This window comes from Artibeus jamaicensis, unplaced genomic scaffold, assembly GCF_021234435.1.
Source record: "Artibeus jamaicensis isolate MK-2021 breed Jamaican fruit bat unplaced genomic scaffold, CSHL_Jam_final scaffold_474, whole genome shotgun sequence".
Lineage (NCBI taxonomy): Eukaryota > Metazoa > Chordata > Mammalia > Chiroptera > Phyllostomidae > Artibeus > Artibeus jamaicensis.
In genome coordinates this window covers 1,479,801-1,502,995 of record NW_026522046.1, presented here as the reverse complement: position 1 = coordinate 1,502,995, position 23,195 = coordinate 1,479,801, and the positions used below count along the sequence as shown (strand labels likewise).

Here is a 23,195-nt window from a genome sequence, read left to right as displayed (position 1 = left end):
GACTCGTGCCACGGCCCCAATGCTGTCTGCACGAACACCTCTGTTTGCCAAGCACTTCTGTTTCTCCAAAGGCAGATGCCCCGCCTCCCTTGCAGCCCGGAGCGTTTGCTGGGAAAACGAGTCATCGTCCAGGGTTGCCCCGTGTTGTCCCCAGAGGATCCTGAGGGACCACAGAACCATTACCTGAAAAACTCAAACATTTGGGAGAAAAAAAACAAACGCCAGGTATTAAAATAAGGCTCCCTTTATTAAACAAATCAGACACAAGAGCAGGTCCACATGCTGGACAGCAGCAAAGAGGAGGGGCCACAAAACTCTACGCAGATGAAGGCTGAAATGCACCAAGAATCCATTTTTCTCAGAAGTAAAATTCTCCTCCAACCTGCGGCCTCCACCCTCAGATGATGGACCCAATTCAGGATTCAGGATTTTTTTCTTCAAAGTCAGTGCAGTGAAGAGCCATTGAAACCCCCAAACAACTTCTTTAGAGACACAACTGACAGGCATCCTTTCTGTAGCACTGTGGAGGGCGAGTGGAGGCTTCCAGTGTAAGTTTGTTCTCTGGTGAAAAGACCAGAGCCAACAATTCCATCAAGGCCCTGGGAAGGCCGGGCTGTTCCTTCTCATACAGTTCTCCTTAGGGCAGTTCCTGCTCAGGGCCTGGGGCCCCTCCGCCCAGGGACAGGGCAGGCAGCGCAGGCCCCACAGTTACCTAGACACTGCAGACTTGAACTCATAGCCATCAGCACCGGGAGAGGAGGTTGCAGAAAGGCTCAGAGCCAGAGACGCCTTGTGAGACCCAATCACACACTAGCGTTAGAACAACAGCATGCATGGGAGTGTAGTTTTGCCCAAAATGGATTTACTCTTTCTGCTTGAACTTTTGGGTCTGCAGCCAATGCAATGTGTGTGTGCGTGCGTGTGTGTGTGTGTGTGTGATGGAGGGGGGTGACTGAGTTGTGAGAGATGAATGAACTGATCAAAAACCAAGACACACAGACAGACAGAGTGCGGCAAGGCAAGCATCCTTAGGAACAGAAGGGAGCGATGGTGACTCGTATTAACCTGTTAATTTATACCATGGCTCTGTACAAAAATAAAAAGGTTCTCATAAGATTAACAATTTAAATAAATATCTGATAGAACACTTTCTCACTTTCATAGCTCATCTTTCGGGTTAATATGCAGTTCGTGCTTCCCTCGTTCTTCCTGATCCAGGACTGCGATCACTTCATCAGCCTGTATTCGCTCCTGCAAAAAAGGCAATTGGCACATTTCCGTCACAAGCAAACACAATCAGTCCCAGTGGCAGGTGCCTCCCCAAACACTTGCAGGCACCGGTCTGTACGTGGAAGGAATGCTGAAGCCAGTTAAGGATGGAGCCTCACCTCATCCCTGCACAAGCGCTTTCTGCCGACTCCCCTGTGCCCTAAGCAATTACTTTCCAAGATCTCTCTATTGCCAAGAAGCCTCACAGATTCAGCTCCTCACTACCCTTTCCATGTTCTGGTCCCGTAGATATTTCCAAGTCAGTTTCCGGTTTAGTCTTCCAGCTGAATTCACCGTTTCCTTCTATTTTGTTCCTTTTCACAAAGTCCTTCTCTCAGTGAAGACTACCACTGCCCAACCACCTGCCCCTAAAAGCCTGACCTTGGTTTCCCGAATCTGATTAATCACCTAGTTCTTTCTGTCCTGCTTCCTGTGTCCGTCCCTTCCTTTTCTGCGCACTTTACTGTCACCTTAGCTTAGGCCAGGACTTCCCAACCTTGGCGCCACTGGCATTCTGGACCAGATGATTCTTTGCTGTATGAGGGCTGTCCTGTGTGCACTGGAGGGTGTCTAGCAGCAACCCTGGCCAGTAGCACCTCCCTGAAAGTTCTGGCAACCCCCAAATGTGTCTGGACATTGTCGGATGCGCCATAGGAGGAAAACAGCTTCTGCTTGAAAACCAAGGGTTTAGACCGTCATCATCTCTCCACTCAATTGCTGCAGCAGCTGCCCAGTTGATCTGTTCCACAGTCTACTCCCACAAGCGTCTAACGGACCCCTCTACACACACACCCCTGCAGTTACCTCATCACTTTTCTGCTCACTGCCCACCACCCTGACATGCATTCTTCTTGCTTGAAGTTCCAGGTCCAGTCTTCTTGGTGTGCTTATCAGGAGCTGTCTGTTTACACCATTCTCTCTTTTTCAGCTCACCTGTCCCCTCTCACCTCATCTTACACTCCAACTTCCCAACTCACCTCAAGGTCTCTGCATCCAGCACTCTCACAAGAACCCCCAGTTCTAGTCTATGTTAAATGCCCCTCTGGGTGTTCCTACTATATCCTGTGCTTTTTCTCAATTGCTACATCAATCAATCAGCAGGCACAGTTGGTCTATCTCCAAACTGCATCTCAAATCTTCCTGTTTTTCACCTTCTCGCTAACCAGTTTAGTCAGCAATGTGTTAGCCAAAGTCATTCTGTTACCCTTCCCAATCCTGTAACTCTCCAGGACTGGGAGAGATCAGGTGGCTAGGGCACGGAGCCTCCCCCGCCCCACATGCCCAGTTAGAGCAGGATTCATATTCCCTAAGCAGCCTGTGGGGTCTGAACCCTGCCTTCTCCCACACTACTCTCCAGCTTGCTCAGCACATCCCGGCCACACTGGCTCCCTTTGTTTCCTGGTTGCTCCAAAGTTCCCTCTTGTCCCTGGGCCTTCCTCACATGTTCTCTGCCTGGATTCTCTTCCCAAGGCCTTTATAGTAGTAGTTGGTGTCTTCTTGTCACTCAGGTGGCGACTCAAGTGTCTTCAGTCTGGAGGGCCCTCAGTGTGCCTCTCCTTCCTCTATGCTCTCAAATCAGTTGCTTCTCCTCCTGCCCGTGCCCCGTGTCCAAAAGTCTCTCAATTATTTACTTTTACTTATTTGTTGTCTGTCTTCTTCCACTAGAAGGTGAGCGTCATTGAACGCAGGAATCCTGTCATTTTTGGTCATGGCTGTATTTCCAGGGAGCAGAAAAGCTCCTGACATTGAGCAAGGCCTCTCTGTTCTGTTTGATGGACGAGTGAAAAACAAAGGGCTTGCCCTGTCTACACCATCTCCTCCTAAGGAAACTGCGCATCGTCTCAGACTCCTGTCAAACCTCGTCTCCTCCACAAAGCCTCTCCGGGCTTCCTGTTTAGACCCCTATGCACCACGCCCTTGCCTCTAAGGATTCTCACCAAACCGTGCCTTGTGTTTTAATTACTCAGGTACCTGGCTTAACACCCCACTTGGACTTTGAGCTCCTTGAAAATAGGGGGTATGTCTCACCTCGTTCTTATCCCCTACAGGTAGTCCCTGGCACAGTGCCTCACACAGTATGTTATGAAAATAACTATTTTGCAACTTGAAAACAAAGCCCCTTTTATTCAAGAGCGAGCAATTGGAAATGACGTTGATCTAAACACAGCTAAAAGGACCAAATATACTAAATAACAGAAATCTAAATTGCTGTTGTGATGCCCACATCAAACACCTGCCTAACAAACTGGTGTGCACACACCACTCCCCCTCTGGACCGCCACAGACGATGGCTGCAGCCAGTCTCTCCTGAAAGGAAAGACATCCCAGAGATGGAACTCTACATGCAAGAAACTGAAGCTTCCGATATTGGGCCCCTTTAAGAGTTTATGGTGCGAAATACTCCTTAAGAACTTTAGATGCCTTTAAAACAATCTGTAACAAGCATGGAAGTCGCCAGCTCTGATGACTGATTCATAGGTGACTTTGCTCAGGGATTCAATCGAGAAGAGGAACAGAATTCAGGGACTTTCTAACTCTGCTGCACATTAGAATTACCTGGGGGACTTTGAAAACTCCCGATGCCCAGGTCACACCCCATACCAATTAAGCCAGAATGCCTGGAGAGGGAGCCTGACGTCAGTGGTTGGGAAAGTTCCCCAGGTGATTCCAATGTGGATCAGAGTCTGGGAATCACATCACAGGCTGAATTGTCTGGTAGTAGTTGCGACTCTCTGGTCATTTTGGCCTGTGGCCACTAGATGTCGCTACTGCCCAGACGGAAGACATTTCCCAATACTTGCCCTTCAGAGGAGAGGTGTTTGCATTGATGTTTACTGGTTAACAAGGAGGAAAGAGAACTCTTTTGTGTGTTAGTTTATTTTGATAGAAAATATGTTGGAAGGGAGGGCTAAGGTACTAAATAATAAACAGATTAACTCTTTGCTGCACTGAGCACTAAGAGAAAATAATAGGCGAGTTTTCAACCAGTTATCTTCACTGCTGAGTTGTCTGGGTTCTGTAGAGCCCAGTGCTGTGCGGGCGCGCTGGCCTGGGAGGTGGGGAAGCACAGGAAAGGAAGGAGCTGCAGATGACGGAGACCGCTCGGAACTCTCTGCGCTCTGCTCCTTCAGTCACGACCTTTCCTTTCTCTTTCCGGGCCTCGCTATCATCTTCCCTAGGACCGCGCCTTGATATGCCTTTCTTGATTCTCCAACAGAACTCACACTACCTTCTCACCGTCTATTTCCTTGTCGACTCTCCAAGCGCCTCCTGGTCAGGGACTACGCTTTGTTCCCCCTCGAGCTCCAGGGCCTGCCTAGCAGAGTTTCCCAGGGCAACAGTGACTCTGCTGAAAACATTTGGTAAATGTAGGGAAGAATGCTTAGGGTATGTGTGAGTTAGGTTTGATGGTAAAAGTGTATGAGAAACTGGATTGATTCAAAACAGCTTCTAATCAAATTTGATTCAATTTAGGAATATAAAGAGGAAAACTGGCTGGAGTGCCGTTTTAAAGACTAGAATTCCTTGGCTTCATCAACACTTGGGGCAGAAGACTTTCAGGTTATCCCGTTGAAGCCTTGCTATGAAGTTTCCACTTCAGTCTTTGCCTTCCAAGCCAAACAGTTGCTGAGGCTTTGATTGGAGCCAGTAGTGACGAGGAACTCACTACTTCTAAAACAGAGAATTCCACCAAACAGTGGTGATGACTTAGAAGTTATTCTTTATGCCCTGTTTTTTCTTATAGGAAATTCTATCCATTGGTCTTAATCCACTCCTCTGCAGCCTCACAGGTAGAGACTGCACTCTGTGCCCAAGGGCAAGGCCATGGTCTCTTATTCAGGCTAACATGTCCTCAGCTACTTCCCGTATAATCAGAACAATTGTTACTATTTAAGATTTAATTTAATTGTAATACATAATAATGAACCTTCAGGTTCCCTCACCTCTTGTACATGTTTCATAAATTAGTGCTGCTTTTAGTGATTTGTTGAGAAAACAAATCATTCTTCCTAGTAACCTGTAGAAAGTGGTTCCTTTCTCCTGACGCTACAGTTTTTTAATAAAGGTCAAGGTGAATTAAGGACTGCCAACTACCGCTGAAGAACAGGCTTCCTCAAACCTTCCCTTGTTAGAGCCCACGTGATTAAGAGTCGCCTTCACAGTCCCTCATCTCTCCCTCATCCTCACACCACGAACATTAGATATCAGGAAAATGTGTTTGATCTTGAGTGAAGAAACAGTCAGTGTCAGAAACAAGAGAGAAAGCATTCCACAAAAGCTATGAAATGCTTTTTATCAGTTTGTTTTCCATGATCTCTGAAGCGTTATGAATCAACTTAATAGGACTTTTCAGAGAAACCAGTTTACGAAGCAGGTTGGGGGGCACCTAACTGGCTTTCCGGGTGGGTCGGAGACTCACCAACTCTCTGTAAAGGGGGTCCAGGGTAAACCACAGGGCCACCGCACACCTCTGACCTCTGGTGACTGCCTTCACCCCATGCGGGTTCTCGCCGCCCGACGAGAAGCTGATCATGCGTCCACACTTTGGTTTGATGGAGGCCTGAGAAAAAAGCGGAAATTAGACCCTCGATTCCTCTGTCACAAGCATCTCTACAACCCCCATCCTTCATCCTTCTGCAGGGTTATTTGGGTCCACTTTCGAATCAAAGAATCATGGAATCCTGACGTTGAAGAAGACAGAGATTATTTCAATCTCCTCATCTGGAAACCAAAGTTAAGGTCAAAATAATTGTAGCTCAGAAGATGAGATTATCCAGGTAAAACGACTGTCAGAGCCGTGGCAGGAAGTGGCAGCTCAGCACACGCTGCGTTGGTAGCTGATGCTTTGCGCGAAGCCAAGACTCTCTCTCCCCGTTACTTTACTCCTCTAACTCTGGCACCAACACGGCATCTGGCCCATGCAGATGTGCGTTCACTATCTGTGGGATGACGCAAACAAATTAAGTGGACACCTAGAATGCTGGTAAATTTTTATTATTGATCCAGGTTGTGGTTCCCTGGGTGTACGTACCCATTCTAATGCCTTAATCGTGTATTTAGGGTTTGTGAAATTTCCATAGTACAAAGACTTTAAAAAGCCAAGTCTACTCCCATATGACCACTGGATTCCTGTTACAATATTCCTGACCAGTGATCTTCAGCCAACGCTTTAACGCCTCCAGTCCCCAGAACACACTGCCTCTCAGGGTGACCCGCTGCCTGCCGTCCAGGGCTCTGCAATGATTGACAGTCCTCCCAAGCTTGTGCATCGTTCGGATGGCGCTGTCTGGGAATGTTCAGGTAGAGAAGGGTCTAAGGGAGGAGATGTGGCTAATACCCCGAGGCAGGCATTAGATCAGACAAGCAGGCTTTCCAAGTCGAGCTAGCTTGAGGAACGGATGTGGGCCTTGCTTACACGTCAAAAGAAATGTCTAAATGTAAGTAAATTTTCCTTTCTTGGAAAACACAGACACTTGACTCATTCCATCATAGATCTTGGAAAAGTAAAAGCAAAAAAGTGGTACCAACCATTCTTTTTGGCAAGATGGGCCCATTCTAACTAGCTAGTTTCTGAATTGATTTGAGTTGATACATGCCCTTTAGAAGACTCTCTGGTTTCCTTTACCATAAAATGGGAAGGCTGAGTATTTTCAAAGACAGTTGCGGGAGAAATATTTGGGAAGTTGCCTGAAGTCCTTGGCTGCCTCTTAGCATAAGTACTCCCAGACTGTGTGCCCCACGTGTGGAAGGCTGGGATTGGAGGTAGGTGGAGGAATCAAAAAGTCAGACCCAGGCAGGTGTGACTGGGAGTGTGCGTGCGTGTGCGTGTGTGTGTGCGTGCGTGTGTGTGTGTGTGTGTGTGTGTGTTAAAGGAAAGAGCAGAGAAGATCAGTCAGTTTCCGGTTATTCTATTCACAGTAATTGAGGAGTGATTTGTCACCAGAGACAGTTGCTTTTGTTTAGTGGCTTCACCTAGGGGACTTTTCTGATGTAAATGTAGAGAGTTCAGTAGTTCCTGGTGCCTTCTGTATAAATCTGACTTAGTTCTTCTAACAAAAGACTTTGCTGTGCATTTCCACATAAAACAGCAAAATAAACAATAATCGACAATATGACATGGAATAGGAAAGCCGTCCTGTACACGTGGCTTTAGGAACTCGTTTCAAGTATCCTTGCTGCTCCTGCCCTGGTGCTGGTCAGGACTCAGCCACACGAACTTGGGTCACCTCTGTGTGATTACTGAACCACGGCAACAGCATCTGACGACACTAAAGAAAGGGCAGGGGCATGGTGGACGAAACTGGAAGGATGGAAACCATTTTTACATGTGAAGACCTTTGGAAAAGTTCAGGAAAAGAACTACCAACTGCTTGAAGCCGGTGCAGCTGACTACAGGTGTGTGGGCCCACAGGCGTGGTTAGGACTAATCCTATCCTACGGACGGCCTCTCCGATCCTACGGACGGCCTCACCTGTTACCCATCAGGTGCAGGGAGGAGTGAAGAAGCTTCTACAGGGAAACCCGGCCTGGGGCACCAACAGATGACTGTGCACATACTCACGAACACAGCTCCACAGTGATTTTCTTTTTTCATGGAGCAAATGGAACTCGTTACATTTTCTCTTTTGGAAACTTGCACAGAGAAACCCAAATCTCTAAATACCCATGTTCCACAAATAAACGCTGCTGTTGAAATAATCCACAGAGCTTCCAAGTATGCTTTTCATCCAATGGATGATGAAATGGCAAGAGAAGCTTTTGTGTCATACTTTTCTTGAATAAATGTACATTTTCAGCCACTGTTCAGTTAATTAAATAATTTCCAGATTTTTCAAAAATAAAGGACATAGAAGACTTTACTGCCTTATGTTGCCTCGGACTGGTTCCCTGCTTCCTCTGCCTCTCCAGAGTCAAAGGAGGGAATGGGGAAAGGAAAGCTATCCCCTTCTCTTCGCTCTTAAGACTGGTTACCTAGGACTTTGATTGTCTACACAATGCCCTGAGAACTCTACCATGTAAATTAATCAGAAATAGAAATAATTTGGGGAAATAAATCTCCCAACTTGGAGCTTTTGAATAAAAACATTGTTTAAATGAGGTTTCTCTTTTACTTTGGGGGGTAACAATTTTGAAATAATTACACTTTATATTAAAAGGATGGAACTATTAAAATATTATCTGCTTTCACATCATTGAAAAGCAGAATTACAGTTAACTAACTTATTCGTGGAATCAAATGAACAAAATAAACTAACAAACAAAATAGAAATGTACTCATAGATACAGAGAACAAACTGAGAGCTGCCAGGGGAGGGTGGTGGTGGAGTGTTGGGTTAAACAGTAAAGAGAAAAGCCCTCATAGACTGGTAACAGTATGGTGATTACCAGAGGGACAGGGGTTGGAGGTGTGGAGGAGGATAAAGGGGGGATAAATGGTGGTGGAACGAGACTTGACTTGGGTTGGTGAACACACAATAGAATATACAGATGATGTGTTGTAGAACTGTACACCCGAGAAGCCTATATAATTTTTAAACCAATGTCACCCAAGTAAATCCAATAACAATCTTTTTAAAATAAGAATAAAATCTCTCAATTCTAAAAAAAATAATTCCAGTTAACTTGCATTCAACAATTAATGAATTGTTTCTTCATACATGGTATTTCAGGCATCAATTACTTTCAAACACTGAGCATTTCCAAATTTGGCCACTAGGAGGAGTAGAAGCAAAGAAATACTTTTGACTACCTGTGAATTTCCACTGTGCGAGGTGCAAGCATTTTTGAATCTGGGTTTCGGTGTTAGCAGAGCTCAGAAATCAAATCCTTTCTGCCCAGAGGCTCTTCTTTGAAAAACGAGAATTTTGTATAGCGACTTTATATTCCAACTCATACCACCAACCTTGTTCTAACTACTCCCATGTTAGTATTTAAGGTTTTTACCAAAAAGTATAGGCACATAGCCTTTTAAATATACATTACTGTATTAAAATGTATAGAATGTTTTTTCTTAATTATAACAATTTTAATCAGAATCTCCAAAGGAGTTTCTTTTCTACAGTAACACACAGTTTTTGAATATCGTCTGCTTACATTCCAGTGGTATGTCATGAATAATATATGGCTGTTTCACTACTAAGAAAAGATGCAAACATATGAGGAGAAAACCGGGAAACTAAGAAAATGTTGTGGAAACAGCGTATATAATACAAATTCTTTGAAGTTTAATTACATGCATGTCTCAACTATTTAGATTTGTCTGGAGGAAAGAGGTATCTCATAATCTATTTAGGATTTGATTATCTTCTCCATAGAAAACTTGCTCTTCGACCCTAAGTGTCCCTTTTGGATTAGAGACCAGAAGATGCTGCCCATGGGGTCTGTACATGCTCTGCAGGCCTGGTTTCCAAAGGCATCGGTTTGCTTAGGAAGATGGTGGTTGAACTAAACTTTTGATTTTTATCTATGAAGGAATGTCTAGAATCTCATTCAAAACATGTCATGTGAACACACATACAAACTTATGTGTACATGGATGTGCACATATCTATTTTCAGGGTTTACTTGTGATCACAATTATATACACATTCACACATACACACACACACAAATGCATACATGCATGCATATACAATAATTTTGAGAACTAGGGGTCTGGAGGCCAATGATCAATCCAAACACGTACAGTCCTAGGTTACTTGAAAGACACTCTGTAGAATTATTTGACTTGTCCTAGGGTTTGGTGACTTAGGAATTAGTGTTTTTGTTTCCACCAGATTATTTGACAGTCGGAACACTAAGGTTCTAGTTCCAAGTCCAATTGAACTTACTATATGAGGATTAGGGAATGCTTAATATTTCTAGTCTTTCATTTACCCATCTTTAATATGACTAGAAGATTTTCATTGGTGGTTTCATTTCTTACCTTTTACAATGTATACATTTACTGAACCTCTTTGCACCTCTTGAATTCTCAAGCTCAGAAATATTTGAAATCCAACAGTCTCAGTCTTTAGATGGTGGTAAGACTGAGATAAAAGATAGTAAGTAAATGTTCAAGGAGAGGTTTACTTACAGTCACAGTCTTGGCATCCATTTCAGTGAATATGAATTCCCCTCCTTCAAAGTCGTCGTTCATGTACAGGAGAGCACTATGAGAAAGAAGGGGAGTCACCTGTACTATTACATGGTGACAACAACATGGCCACAGAACTCTGAAGACTGGTGATGAACTGACCAGCATGACCACTGAGTGTCCTCTGAACTAGACATTGAAATAACTGGTCCCCCTAGCCCTCAAAAGTAAGATCATAGGTAGTTTGGATCATACCCTTAAAGTATTTATTCCACTTACGTTACATTTTTAACAATAGTTTACAGCTCACCTTGCACTTTACTTCCTTTGAGAAATACCTAACTGGGTTTAATCTAGCCCTTTGAACTTGCCCCCACTACTCACAACTCTCTTCTTCCCTGTCTACTAGTAACTCTAAACAATGTATTTTTTCCCTAACTAGCTGGAGAGCTCCAAGGGGTGTAGCCTCGCCTTGCAGATAGAGGGCGCTCAATAACTGTTTCTGTATAAAGAGAACGTGGAATAATAATCACACACTATTTATTATCCACACACAGTGACTCCAACTCCTGACTCTTCTCTTTACACACTAAAATATCATTCAGTAACAGAACACATTTTTCCCTCCTGAGTTCCCAGTTTCTAGTTTGTAATGTGCAGACATAGATAAGTGATGTGATAAGATTCCTATGGACAGAAGCTATGATTCAATGAAAGCTAAGTGATCATAAAATATATAAACTTTATATTAAAACAAAATATTTTGTGGAATAGGATACGAAAAACATGCATGTATTTTTAAGATAAACGTAGGAGATGATGAAGTCACTTCTCAGCTGGGACAGCTGCTTCAGAAGGTCATTTGAGAACCTCTGCTTTGTAGAGGTGAATGTGATGACAAGCAAAAAGGGCAGCTTTCTGTATTCCAAGGATGTTTGAAAACTACTGGGCCAGAGCTCGGCACTGAAGCAGGCGCTGGCTGTACCTATAGTCCCGGAACGTGTACGCGGGAGGCTCCTTCCAGCATTCGTTGGCCTCTGGATCCAACAGGCAGTTGTCAGCATGGATGGGATGACTGAGGTCATTTCTTCTATCCTGTTGACCTGCCAGGAAGGGACAGGGGAGAATGAGAGAAGGAGGGCACTGACTTCCAGCAGCCGCCCTTGTGCCCTTGCAAATTAGGGGAGACAGAAAGCCCAGCAGAGTGGATGAAAGTGCCCTGGGCGAGCAGTCGAAAGAGCCTGTCCTGCTTTGCTATGAGCTTGATGCAAAACTGTGAGCAAGCCACACCTGCTGCCTCAGCTACAAAGGTTGCTGATATAAATAGACATATAGACATTCCATGCATTTCATGGGTTGTAGTTCATGTGGAGCAATAACAGAAGGAGGATGAAACGAAAATGTAAAAAAAAAAAATTAGGTCTGAGTTAGCTGAGACTTTCCCAAGTGTCAAAGTGTCACCCTGTGACATTATCCTTCCCCTCCTAGTCAGGGGGTAGAGAAGAGAAGATCTAGGGAAGAAATGGTGACAGCAGGGAGTGAGCGGGGAGGTCTCTGGCTTTTTAAAAATATTTATTTCAACAATTCCTTTCCCATTGCCATTGGATGCTATAGATGGAATAGGACACTGGAAGTCCCAGGTTCCTAGTGCCCTAGGGCAGAAAAGAATTTTTCAGTGCAACTTTAGAAAGTAGAAACTGAACTGAAAGGGTGACTAGGCAGACTGATGGATTTAGGGATGGAAATGAAACACAGGAGGAAAGGGAAAATAAGAGTAAGTTTCTTTTGTGCTAGAAGCATAGAACTCTTCTAAACCACTCATCTGCCACGTAATGGAGCTTTGCCTTCTTTCTTATGTCCCTGTAGACAGAAGGAAACAAGTTCAGACTCCGGAGTCTCACCAGATAGGGCCGTTCGGCAGACCATGTGTGTATAGGAAAAATACAGCGTCGAGTTCAGCATGAAATAGGATTCTACAATCTTTCGCGCCTTCTCGCTGATGTCGTAAAACAGACGGGCACTCTTCAGTGGGACTCGGCCTTCGTAACCAAACTGAAGAAAAAGGAGAACGTTAGCCACCGTGGGTTTGGCTGGGAGCCTGAGAGAAAGAGACGCTGGGCTTCCCTGAGCCAGTGTGTACAATGGTCATCTCTGTGCTGACTGGGGACGATACTGCTACACGCTTGTGAATCTGGGTTAGGAAAATGAACCGTTGAAGAAAGCCTTCTAGTCACTGAGAGAACATGAAAAGCTAATCACTCTTTTCTCTCATAACCCTGTTCCCATTCCTCTCTAACAACACTGCTGGCCACACAGAGTAATTACTTTCTAGGGTATGTTTTCATCGCAGGGCCATGAACTCCCTGAGAAGGGGGGGCAGGGCAAGAGCTATGTTATTAGGCACACATTTAGGAAACATTCAGTTTGATAAATCGACCACGGAGTGGAGGACTGAAGGGAGAACTAAAAACACTGCAGGTGCCATGTCGCACACGCCCCCTTCAACTGTCCTGATGCAACTATATTCTGAGCTCCTCTCTTTCCGAGTCCGCCGTTCACAGACGGTCCCGGATTGGCACTCAGGAACCTGAACCCAAACCAGGTGAGGCTTTACTTTCAGCGCTTTCAGCACAGTTGCGCCTTCGAACTTCTCGTTGGGCGTGTGGGGCGAAGTTTTCCCTCTGTATCCATCCCCGACGAGCATGATTCCCTGGAAGCACAACACAGGACAATGTTCTCTTAATGATGTTCTCTGATGAGCTACAAACTCACCAGGTCTCCCTGTCTGCCTTGGCTGCCAGAAAGCTAAGAACAACGTCGATACTCAGAACCATCCCCATTTTGTTCCAGCATCCTGGTATCATTTGCTTTTCCGGTCAAAAGGGATATAGTCATTTAATTTTTACCATAAAACTTGACCCCTTTTGTAGACATACCTTGTGTATGTCTATACAGTGGGACTTTCTCAGCAACTGTATGTGGTAGGTAGGACACAGGCTGGACAGTTGCTGTCCTAGGAGTGAAGTCACTAACTATTTCAGATCCACTAGCTATATCCAGATCTGGGAAAAACTAAACTCAGCTCAAACCACAGGCTATGAAAGTGCCTCCACAACCAACGTTGTGGGCAAAGAGAGTGACGTTCCAGGCCTGGCCCTCTGGCTCCAGGCTCGCACCAGACCGACCCCGCCAGGCCCCCGCCCTCCCCGGTCCTCACACTGGCCACGCTGTGCAGCTCCCGGCACTGCTCTTCCGACAGGACGTTGTCCAGGAGGACCCGCTGCGTCCCGTTCAGCTGCTCCGAGTTGTAGACGAACGTGATGTTCTCGTAGAGCAGAGGGCCACCTGAAGGGACAGGGCACATTGTCTTCTCTGTTACCTCTGTCCCCAAGGAGTGCAGCACAGAACACCCAACAGCTTGCAATGTGGAGGTCAGGAGAGTCCTTTTCCTCACAAATATTTAGGAACACTAAGACAAATGACCAATTTGGAATTTGATAAACACAACATGGGTTCAGGAAAAAGGCAGCTGTCTGTCTGTCTGCCTCCCAGGTGTTTCCAAAGTGCCATGATAATACATTACATTTGTGCAGTACCTTGGGTTTGGTCAACTATCTTTTTATTAGATTCCAGTGATGATCCTGCAGAGCAGACTGGGCAGCTCCCAGGATTCTCCTCTGGGAAGACCTTCCAGAATTCTCTCAATAACGGAACCCATCCTTCTCCACAGCCCTTGGTTCCTCCTGCTGCTATACCATCAGGTGCAATTACTTGATCACATGCCTGTGTTCCCAGACATAAACATCTCAGCTTCGAGCGTCTGAGAGCAATGCCTTCACCGGGAAATGCAGGTGGTGAATGCACACCATCAGGACAGGCAACACCCAAACACCCAAGTCACCCAACGCCCTCCTGCTCCTCTTTCCGCCACTGCCTGACTCTATGGTCTTGCCTTTGGCATGTTTGTTCTGCCCGCTCTCTGAGCACACCTCCTGTCTGTGCAGAGGTCTCCTGTAGGCACCTGCCCTCTCCCTGGAGAGAGTCCACAACTCTACGGAATCAGTCCCTCACAGGCTCTTCAGAGAATGACGCAGTTGGGCCAAGTTTTAGATGAAATTACAAAATCTAGACCTGACCGGTCTTTTCTTCGCAGGAAGTAGGATTAAAGAATGAAACCTCTGATGGTGAGGAAATCTTCAGACTTAACAAAGTCAAGTGTAACCACTTTGAACCAGAAAAGTGAACAGAAAATGAAAAACACTGTTTTTCTACTCTTTCTAATATTCCTAAAAGACCTGGTATGTGCCCTCAGTGGCAACAGCTCACTGTGGAGGGAGTGGAGAGGGCTCAGCTACGCCCTTCCCCCCACAGCCGAGCAACGGTCACAAACACACTGGTCTAAAACACGTCGGCTGAAGGGAGACGAGCCTGTTGACATTGATGTCTGTTCTGTGGTTGTCAAGCAGATGAGTCAAATCAGGGAGCAGCACTAAGTGTTTATTGGTCCAGTTAGGACAGAAGAGTCACTAGAGGCCACGGTCAATGGAATGCTAAAATAACGAGGCAGCGTTTCTCAGTCTTGAGGAACGTTAAAATAAAAGTTCCCTGAGGCCCTGGCTGGTGTAGCTCAGTGGATTGAGCGCGGGCCTGCGAACTAGACAATCACGGTTCGATTCCCAGTCAGGGCACATGCCAGGGTTGCAGGCAGGTTCCCTGCAGGCCAGTTCCCAGCAGGGGACGCACAAAAGGCAACCATACATTGATGTTTCTCTCCCTCTCTCCTTCCCTTCCCCTCTAAAGATAAATAAATAAAATTTAAAAAAAAAGTTCCCTGAGGAACTGTGGTGTTGACAAATTATTTGTACTGAAATTTTACTTACATATTTGTAATGATAAAACTAGGAATACAGTACTTAATTTTGTGGTTTCAAACAACTATAATACCAAAACCAATTTATAAGATTAAATAAAAGCAAGACCATAAACCATCTAAATTAAAATTAGTAATATTAATGAAATTATCAGTGTTGTTTTATGGGAACTAATAAGCTACAGTCCGCACAAATATCCTGTTAACCAATCCAGCCTCCGTTCTTCGAGCCAGAATTCCTCTACTGCTCCTGGTGGGTGATGACCCATTTATTCCACCATGGCGTTTCTCTGCTGAAGCTGCCACACAATCATAGCATACCACAGTGGATATTGACCTTCATCTGCTCCATTATTTATCAATTTGTACTACTTTGTTTCATTTACTTATTTAATTTTTACTCTGTGTTTTCCATTACCATTTAGTCCTCTTATACCCACCCCCCACAATCACCACTCTGGTGTCCACATCCATGAGTCCCTTTTTCTTTTTGCTCAGTCCCTCCACCCCTTTCCCTCCCCTGCCTTACCTGTCATCTGACTCTATCTGTTAGTCTGTCTCTATTTTGTTAGTTCAGTTTGCTCATTAGACTCTGCATATGAGGAAATCATATGGTATTTGTCTTTCTCTGACTGGCTTATTTTACTTAGCATAAGTAATGCTAAGTAATGCATAAGTAATGCATAATGTTCTTTGGGTCTATCTGTACTGTTACTATTCTCAACTATTGAATATTATTAAGTGCTGCCAATGTGATGGTAACTGCACCCGTATCAGCGAGGTTTGCAACCTCATGGCAGTGTTTGGTTATAGGTGGTTATTCATATGACCCACTAGTTGCCTCTCAATATTTTAAATTGTCACTGGAATTTATGAATATGAAATTTCTTGGAATTTGGGGATATACCAGTGGCTCCCAGTGTCAGTACCAAATCTTTTGGACGAATAGAAAAAAACATTTTTTTCTGCAGTTCAGTGTTCCTCAAACATTTTCCTACAGAAAAGTTTTTGATGAAAAAAAGTTTCTTAGTTAAATGTGTTTGGGAAGTACTGGGTTAAACAAAATTTAAGAGGACTTCTTAGAATAGGCATTATGAACATTCTAAGTATCAATACAATATATAGTAGTTCTCACTCTTAATTCAGCACAATATTCTTCCTTCCCTTCCTTCTTTCCTTCCCTCCTTCCTTCCTTCCTTCCTTCCTTCCTTCCTTCCTTCCTTCCTCCCTTCCTTCCTTCCTTCCTTCCTTCCTTCCTTCCTTCCTTCCTATGGCAGAGAGACTCCCAAATGGACTCTAAAGGTCACTGCATCCTGGAATTGGCTTGTGTAATTTGCCTCCTAGTGTGGGCATGGCCTGGATCTTGTTTCTAACCAGTAGAATATGGAAAACATGATAAGATGTCACTTCCATGACTGCCTTACATAAAATTGAAACTTCTATCTTGCTAGCAGACTCAGTTTATTGCCTTCTTAGCTTGCAGTCTGATGCAGCAAGTGGCTGTATTGGACAGGCTCATGTGGTAAAAAAAAAATGAGAGTATCCTCTAGCCAACAACCAACTAGGAACTGAGGAACATAGTCCCGTAATCCTTTAAGAACCAAATGCTGTCATCTGAACTTGGAGGAAGATAGTTCCTCAGTCAAGTCTTAGAAGAGACTCCAGCCCCAATCAAAAACTCCACGGTTGCCTTATATGAGCTTGAAGCAATAGACCCCAGCTAAGCTCTCCCCAGACTCTTGACCCAGAGAAACTGAATTAGTAAATGCATGTTATTTGAAGCTGCCGCATTTGTGCTAACATTTTTCATAGCAATATAAAAACAAGTAGATTGTTTTCCCATGATGGAATTTCTTAACATAAAACACAATTTGCTTGGGAAAGGCTGCTCTAATCTAGTTGATTAGGATACATAGCCTAAAAGAGGCCATCCCTCAAATGTTTGGGAGAGTCAACTGCATGTTCAACTCTCATTTAGAACTATGAAAAGAGATTTGCCTTCAACAACAAAGACAAGATACTCATAGGTTCACTAAAAAGCTTTTTTTTTTTCATATAAAACTAGAATAGAAATGGAAGACAGACTGAGTTTAGTGGACCAGGTTGGTTTGTACTTGGCCAGGTTTTTCTTGTCTTCTACACTGAGAATGTATTGCTTTAAATATAATTAGCTTATTTAAAAATATATAACTTTAAAAGTTACTAAAACGAAACCATTTAGAAAAATGCCTACCATTCTTAAGCTATACATAAATATTTATTATTATTATTATTATTGGATTAGTAATATACACCTGGTATGTTAACTTCAAACTGAGATATCTTAATAAACATAACTGAAATATATTTAAAAGAGTGCTGAGATATTGAGATATCTCAAAGAAAACTGAGATATTGAGAACTCCCCTAGCCATGCCGTAAGTAACATACACAGATCAGATAAAGGAGCAGAATGCAAATGGAACATTACATATCTAAACCCTAACAGGGTCAGGCAGAGTCTGTACTAGAAATCTGCCCTTTACGTAACTGACTCAGTTACCACTGTACAGTTTAATACAGAGGTTTCCCACATATACGTTTAACAGAAAGACAACTAACTACCCACTCACTAAGCAAAAGGGGGGCAGAAGGAGGAAAAATAAACCCTGCCATTCAAAAATACAAACTGACCAACTTACAAATGACTAGTAGCGTACTAGACTTAGAAAAACATTAAAATAAAAATAAAAATGTAGTCCAATAAGTTGTGGTTCCTGGGGCCTGATCTGACAGCTTTGGCCAGTTCTTAACCACAGCCCAAGGAGATTTAGTTAAACAACGTAATGCTTCTCTCATTCATAAAGTATGTGCCTGGCTCTGACTCTCCAGTTGCAATAAAGAGGGATCATCTAGGAAAATAATCCTTGTGCTCATTGTCTGTGGCTCACAGCTAGAAAGTCCTTTTGCTGTAAATACTGCAATGTCATGAGGTCATGACAGTGTACTGACTAACAAGCCCTTATATGAACACAAACCTTTAAAGTTTACAAAAGAATTTTCACACTCATCTTTTCCAACAGTTGCTGTCATTGTTTTACAGATGAGGGGCAGAGGGCCCTGGGAGATTGAGTCTCTAATGATAACTAGGGTCTCCAGTGAGTCTCTAGTGACTCTGGGATTATTACAGGGCAGGACCTTTGGAAAGTTAATGGCTGAAAGGAGAATGGGTAAGTGACAGACTGTCTTTTGTTTTTTTTTTTTCTGGAAGTAGACACATGTGTTCCATGGACTGGAGTCACCCTGGGCCACTCCCATCTTAACACTTGGGAGCCATCCAATATGAATGTGACTAACTACTGTTAGGTAACCAGAGTGGATGACCACCTCTCTGTGGAAAATGAGAAAAGCTGGAATACATTCTGCTCTGTGAGCCAAGCGTCCTTTGTTGTCTCCATGACATCTGCTTTCAGCCTAAGATAGGAAAGTGTTTTCTGATTGGGAACTCTGCCTCTGACTACCACTGTTCTTAATTTAGACACTATTTAAGTCTCCAGTGATGGGATGGAAAGATTTCCAGTGGATTCCCAGAGAACATCCTAAGATCCATTAGCCTAATTCAACTAAGTAAATTCTGCGGAAATGATAGAATTTGATAATGGTGACCTTTCTCCACCCTGTGTAATCTTTTCAACTCTTCTCATTAATCTTCCTAGTCAGTTGCTGGACATCAGAATTTCTGGTAGCCAAAGAAAAAAAAACAATGCTTTGATATTTGGCAACTTTCCTGGAGTTTCCCAAACCTTTACGGCACAGTTCTGGCTTATTGTCACGTATTTCCTGGGTGATTTCTCAGCTTAAAAAGCAACATGAACTCTGGCTGACCGTGAAGCTCTCTGGCGCTTGTGAAAGAGCTTGGGCTTTGTAGCTACACATTACAGTCCAGGTTAAATTAGATGAGTGCATTATCCTGTTTACCGCCTCACACTGACTTGGAAGCTAAGGAAGGAAAGGGCTGGGAAATATGAACTATGGAGAGCCAGTAGTTTTCAAATCAGCTAGAAGAATGTGCTGACAAACTTCTTGTCTGGGAAAGGAGTACTGTACTTTTTCTCAATGCAGGTTTTTGAAAACCCCTTGCCGATTTTGCAGTTATTTAATCAATAGGGTACATTTTGAATATCTAGACACTTCAATGGCCCATCATCAGGTAAAGACAACATGGGGTTTGTATTCCAAAGCCTGGGTTCAAATGGCTGCTCGACCTATTATGAGCTGTGAGACTTTGGACAAGTCACTGAATCTCTGTGAGCCTCGTCATTCCTGTCTATGAAGTGGGGATACTTTTCTCCTGTGAGATGCTGTCAGTATTCAAAGGAACTGTGTGTGTTGCGGGGTGCGTGATTCTCTAATCACTGTGCCATACACCTGAAACTAATATAAAATAATATTCATTGTAAATTTTTAAAAATAATTTAAAAAGAAATTTGCTTGAAAAATTATCAAACAGAAATAATAATTGTTAAGGATTATTTATGCAGTCAGTACTACTACTGCTAATAATTCATTATTATAACAAATGCTGGGATTTATTTACAAACTACTTTTGTTTCCATTAATTTTGATCTTACTGAAGTAGGCCTATGATACTCTGTTCTGTCTCTATGCCTTTATTCCATTTGTTTAATCCATTAAAATGGCTCCCTCTATATCTCTGTCAATTTGACCTAAATTCTACTTTTTTCTCCTAGCTTTGCTCAGACATATGTGCCTCAAGCACCTTGGATTAACTAATCCAATATCTCATGCAATTGGTCTCTTCAAGTTCCACTGATACATAGTCTATTCCATACTACCTAGCTCTACTCACTTGCTGTGTGAGAGAAGTAAGCCCCGTGACCTCGCTAAGCCTCAGGCACTCAACTGAGAATGGCAATGATCGTACCAACCCTGCCTGGCCTCACAGGATTTCTGTGGGAAACAGAGGTCCTTTTCTTGGGAACCAAAGGTGATGGTACACAAACCTGAGATATTCTTGTTTTTAAGCCTTGCTTTCAGAATTCCATTAACTGGAGTAGCTTAGTCCTTCCTTTATTTTCCAGAGAAAGTGGGTTCTGCCTAGATCTGAGTAAGAACTGGTCAAGTCCTATCCTATCCCCACCCTCCTTCTTAGAGTAAAAGTACACAGATACTTACCCTCTCTTAGGTCTCGCTCTATCTTGAGTGATGATTTTTTCCCCATTGACAATCCATGAACTTCTGCCCCCTCCACATTTACTCCTGAAGGGACCCTGGCCATTCAAATAAGTTGAGATAGAAATTTCCCATTGAATAAATGTTCAAAGGCAAAGCATACTTTACCCAGATAGACTATGACTCCACATTTTATACTTTTTTGTACAGAATTACACTTATCTTTCAAGATCAAATTAAATGTCACTGCCTCCATGAAGTGCTTTCCTATTTTTTCAGTGAGTATGCTCTATTTTACTTCTCTAAATCTTCTTAGCAAACTTTATTACAGCTAATTGTATTCATAACTTAACCCCTTCAATTTTAGACTTTGAATCACAATGGAGCAGGAAAGAACCATCATGTGCATCTGTATTATGCTCACAGTGCCACGTTACATGTCCTGAACACAGAGTGTTTATCCCTGAACAATGGCTGACTTGAAATAAATCATATCCTAGTGTAGTGGTTCTTGATTATTTCAAGAAGGAAGACACAAGTTTCTGTCAAACTTTGCAAACACACACAGGACAGCACAATGTTCTTTTTATCTAAGTCTTTCTGGCATCCATTGTTTTTTAAATTACATTTAATTGATTATGCTATTACAGTTGTATGATGTTATTTTAATATACACAGATTGAATGCATCCAAATGTGCATATGCATTCTTGGATCTCTTACAATAATTCTAGGCCACCCTGAGGTTGAGTCCTTGAAGTCTAGGGAAAGACCACAAGATTCTGAGTGAGAAGATCTGGATGTGCCAGTCCCTCATGGTATGGGACTCTAGACGGTGGTTTGCCTCACCAGGTCCTCAGCTTTAGAACTTGAAAATGAAAGGCCAGTCCATGCGATCTCTGGCATTCAACCCCAACATGCTACGATTCCCTGAACGGGTCATAATATGTAAGTTGACTCTTGACTTCTATCATTTCAAAATACACATTATCTTCATTTTTAATTGAGTTAGGGACACCTAATATTTTAACTGGCAGTAAAGTTTTCTGAGCTTTTTGTTTCAAATAAACACAGTGAGGGAGTTCAGCGGTAACAAAAAATGTCATAGTTTTATTAAACTAATGCATTTAAAAAATCCAATTTTGTATGATTTAGAATTACAGAGCATTTATTCCTCAGAGATCACCTGATCCAATTCCTTAATTTGAGAAAAACCTTGAGACCCAAAGAGGAAAATAAATTAATCAAGGTTACACAGAGTAACAGGAACAGCTGAGACCGGGATGGGAGCTCTTTATTCCCAGTTTGGAACTCTCCAAATTATATCTTTTTGCTTATTCATAGAGCCACGTTCCTTACAATAGGTATGACTCTTGGCATTTCTTTTCATTAAAAATAAACAGTTGAACAATAAGAAAAAATAAATAAACCCTATTATGATTAGAAAAAAATACAAAATAAACAGTTGACATGCAACAATATACTAGTTTCAAGTGTACAACATAGTGATTAGACATTTATATAAGTTATGAAGTTATCCCCCCAATAAAGCTATACACATCTGACACCATACATGGTTATTATGACATTATGGACTATGTTCCCAATGCTGTACTTTACATCTCCATGACTGTTTTTATAACTGGCATTTTTTACATTTTAATCCCTTCTCCTTTTTCACCCATCCCCCCAGTCCCATATCCGGCAACCATAATTGAATTTTTCTTTTAAATTTAAAGAAATATTATACTTTTGAAAAAATTTCAGAAATAAACAGTTGGTGTTCTGAATGAAGAACTCACCTATTCTCATCTTGTCGTCCTCCATATCGAATCCAATAATTCTGTTTTAAATTAAAAAAAAGAAACTCAGTGGTTTTGCCACTAACACATCACTTACATAAATAGAATGACCTTAAAGTTCCCCAAAGACCTATAATGTTATGAAACTTGTATAATATATAAAGATACATTTTTTATTTAAAAATAATAAAAAGAAAGGTTAAGGTTGACACAATTTTGAAAAAGACAAGGTAATGCACAGATTTGTAAAAAATTGCATAGAACTATCCTGGATGTGCATTCTTTTGTCCAAGAAAGTGATTTAGAATTTATTATTGGAAAGACATTTAAAAAACCACTCAGTCTAACCTCTTATGTTTTGTAAATAAAACAAACAAACAAAAAGTCCAGCTTGATTGAACTTCTCTACAGGACAATAAAGTGACTAAGTGGCTTTTTCTGGGGTTTCTTTGGAAAAAGCAGTTTTGAAAAAAAAATCATAAGTAGGATCTGATCAAACTATTAGTAATGTTATATTACAATTGGGAAACTAAAATTAACTTAATTTTTAAAATGTGCCAATAAAACATGACAATTAAGACAAAATTTTTAAAAAGTATGTTACAAATAGGATGTTTTGCAAATAGTACTTTTTATGAACATGAGATAAATGAACAAAAAGTATGTCCAGAAAATTTAAATTAGAAGAAAAATAATTTATAATAATATGTGAAAGTTTTGCTTTTTCTGGTCATCAAAGAAATGCAAAATAAAGTAGCAATGATGTGGCATATTTTAAATAATATATGATTAATATATTAACTCATAATACATTAACTAATGATTTTACTTTATTTTTATTGTTTTTTAAAATTTCATTTATTATTTTTAGAGAGAGGGGTAGAGAGAGAGGGAGAAAAACAGCAATGTGTGGTTACCTCTCTCACACCTCTTACAGGGGACCAGACCTATAACCCAGGTATGTGCCCTGACTGGGAATCGAACCAGCGCTCCTTTGTTTTTTGCAG

The 23,195-nt window shown here is 42.3% G+C and overlaps 1 protein-coding gene across 1 annotated transcript in view; it reads right to left on the bottom strand.

Moving 5' to 3' along the window:
- Window positions 1-228: 228 nt before the first annotated feature.
- Window positions 229-23,195, bottom strand: part of P3H2 (prolyl 3-hydroxylase 2) — a 154,356-nt gene continuing 131,389 nt past the window's right edge. Inside the window, exons 7-15 of the mRNA XM_037131756.2 lie at window positions 22,189-22,229; window positions 20,391-20,485; window positions 13,563-13,690; window positions 12,960-13,055; window positions 12,247-12,397; window positions 11,331-11,448; window positions 10,346-10,421; window positions 5,690-5,830; window positions 229-1,251 (exon numbers count right to left, since the gene is read on the bottom strand). Of these exons, the coding sequence (XP_036987651.2) occupies window positions 1,159-1,251; window positions 5,690-5,830; window positions 10,346-10,421; window positions 11,331-11,448; window positions 12,247-12,397; window positions 12,960-13,055; window positions 13,563-13,690; window positions 20,391-20,485; window positions 22,189-22,229 (939 nt within the window). The 3' untranslated portion in view covers window positions 229-1,158. The remainder of the gene's footprint in view (window positions 1,252-5,689; window positions 5,831-10,345; window positions 10,422-11,330; window positions 11,449-12,246; window positions 12,398-12,959; window positions 13,056-13,562; window positions 13,691-20,390; window positions 20,486-22,188; window positions 22,230-23,195) is intronic.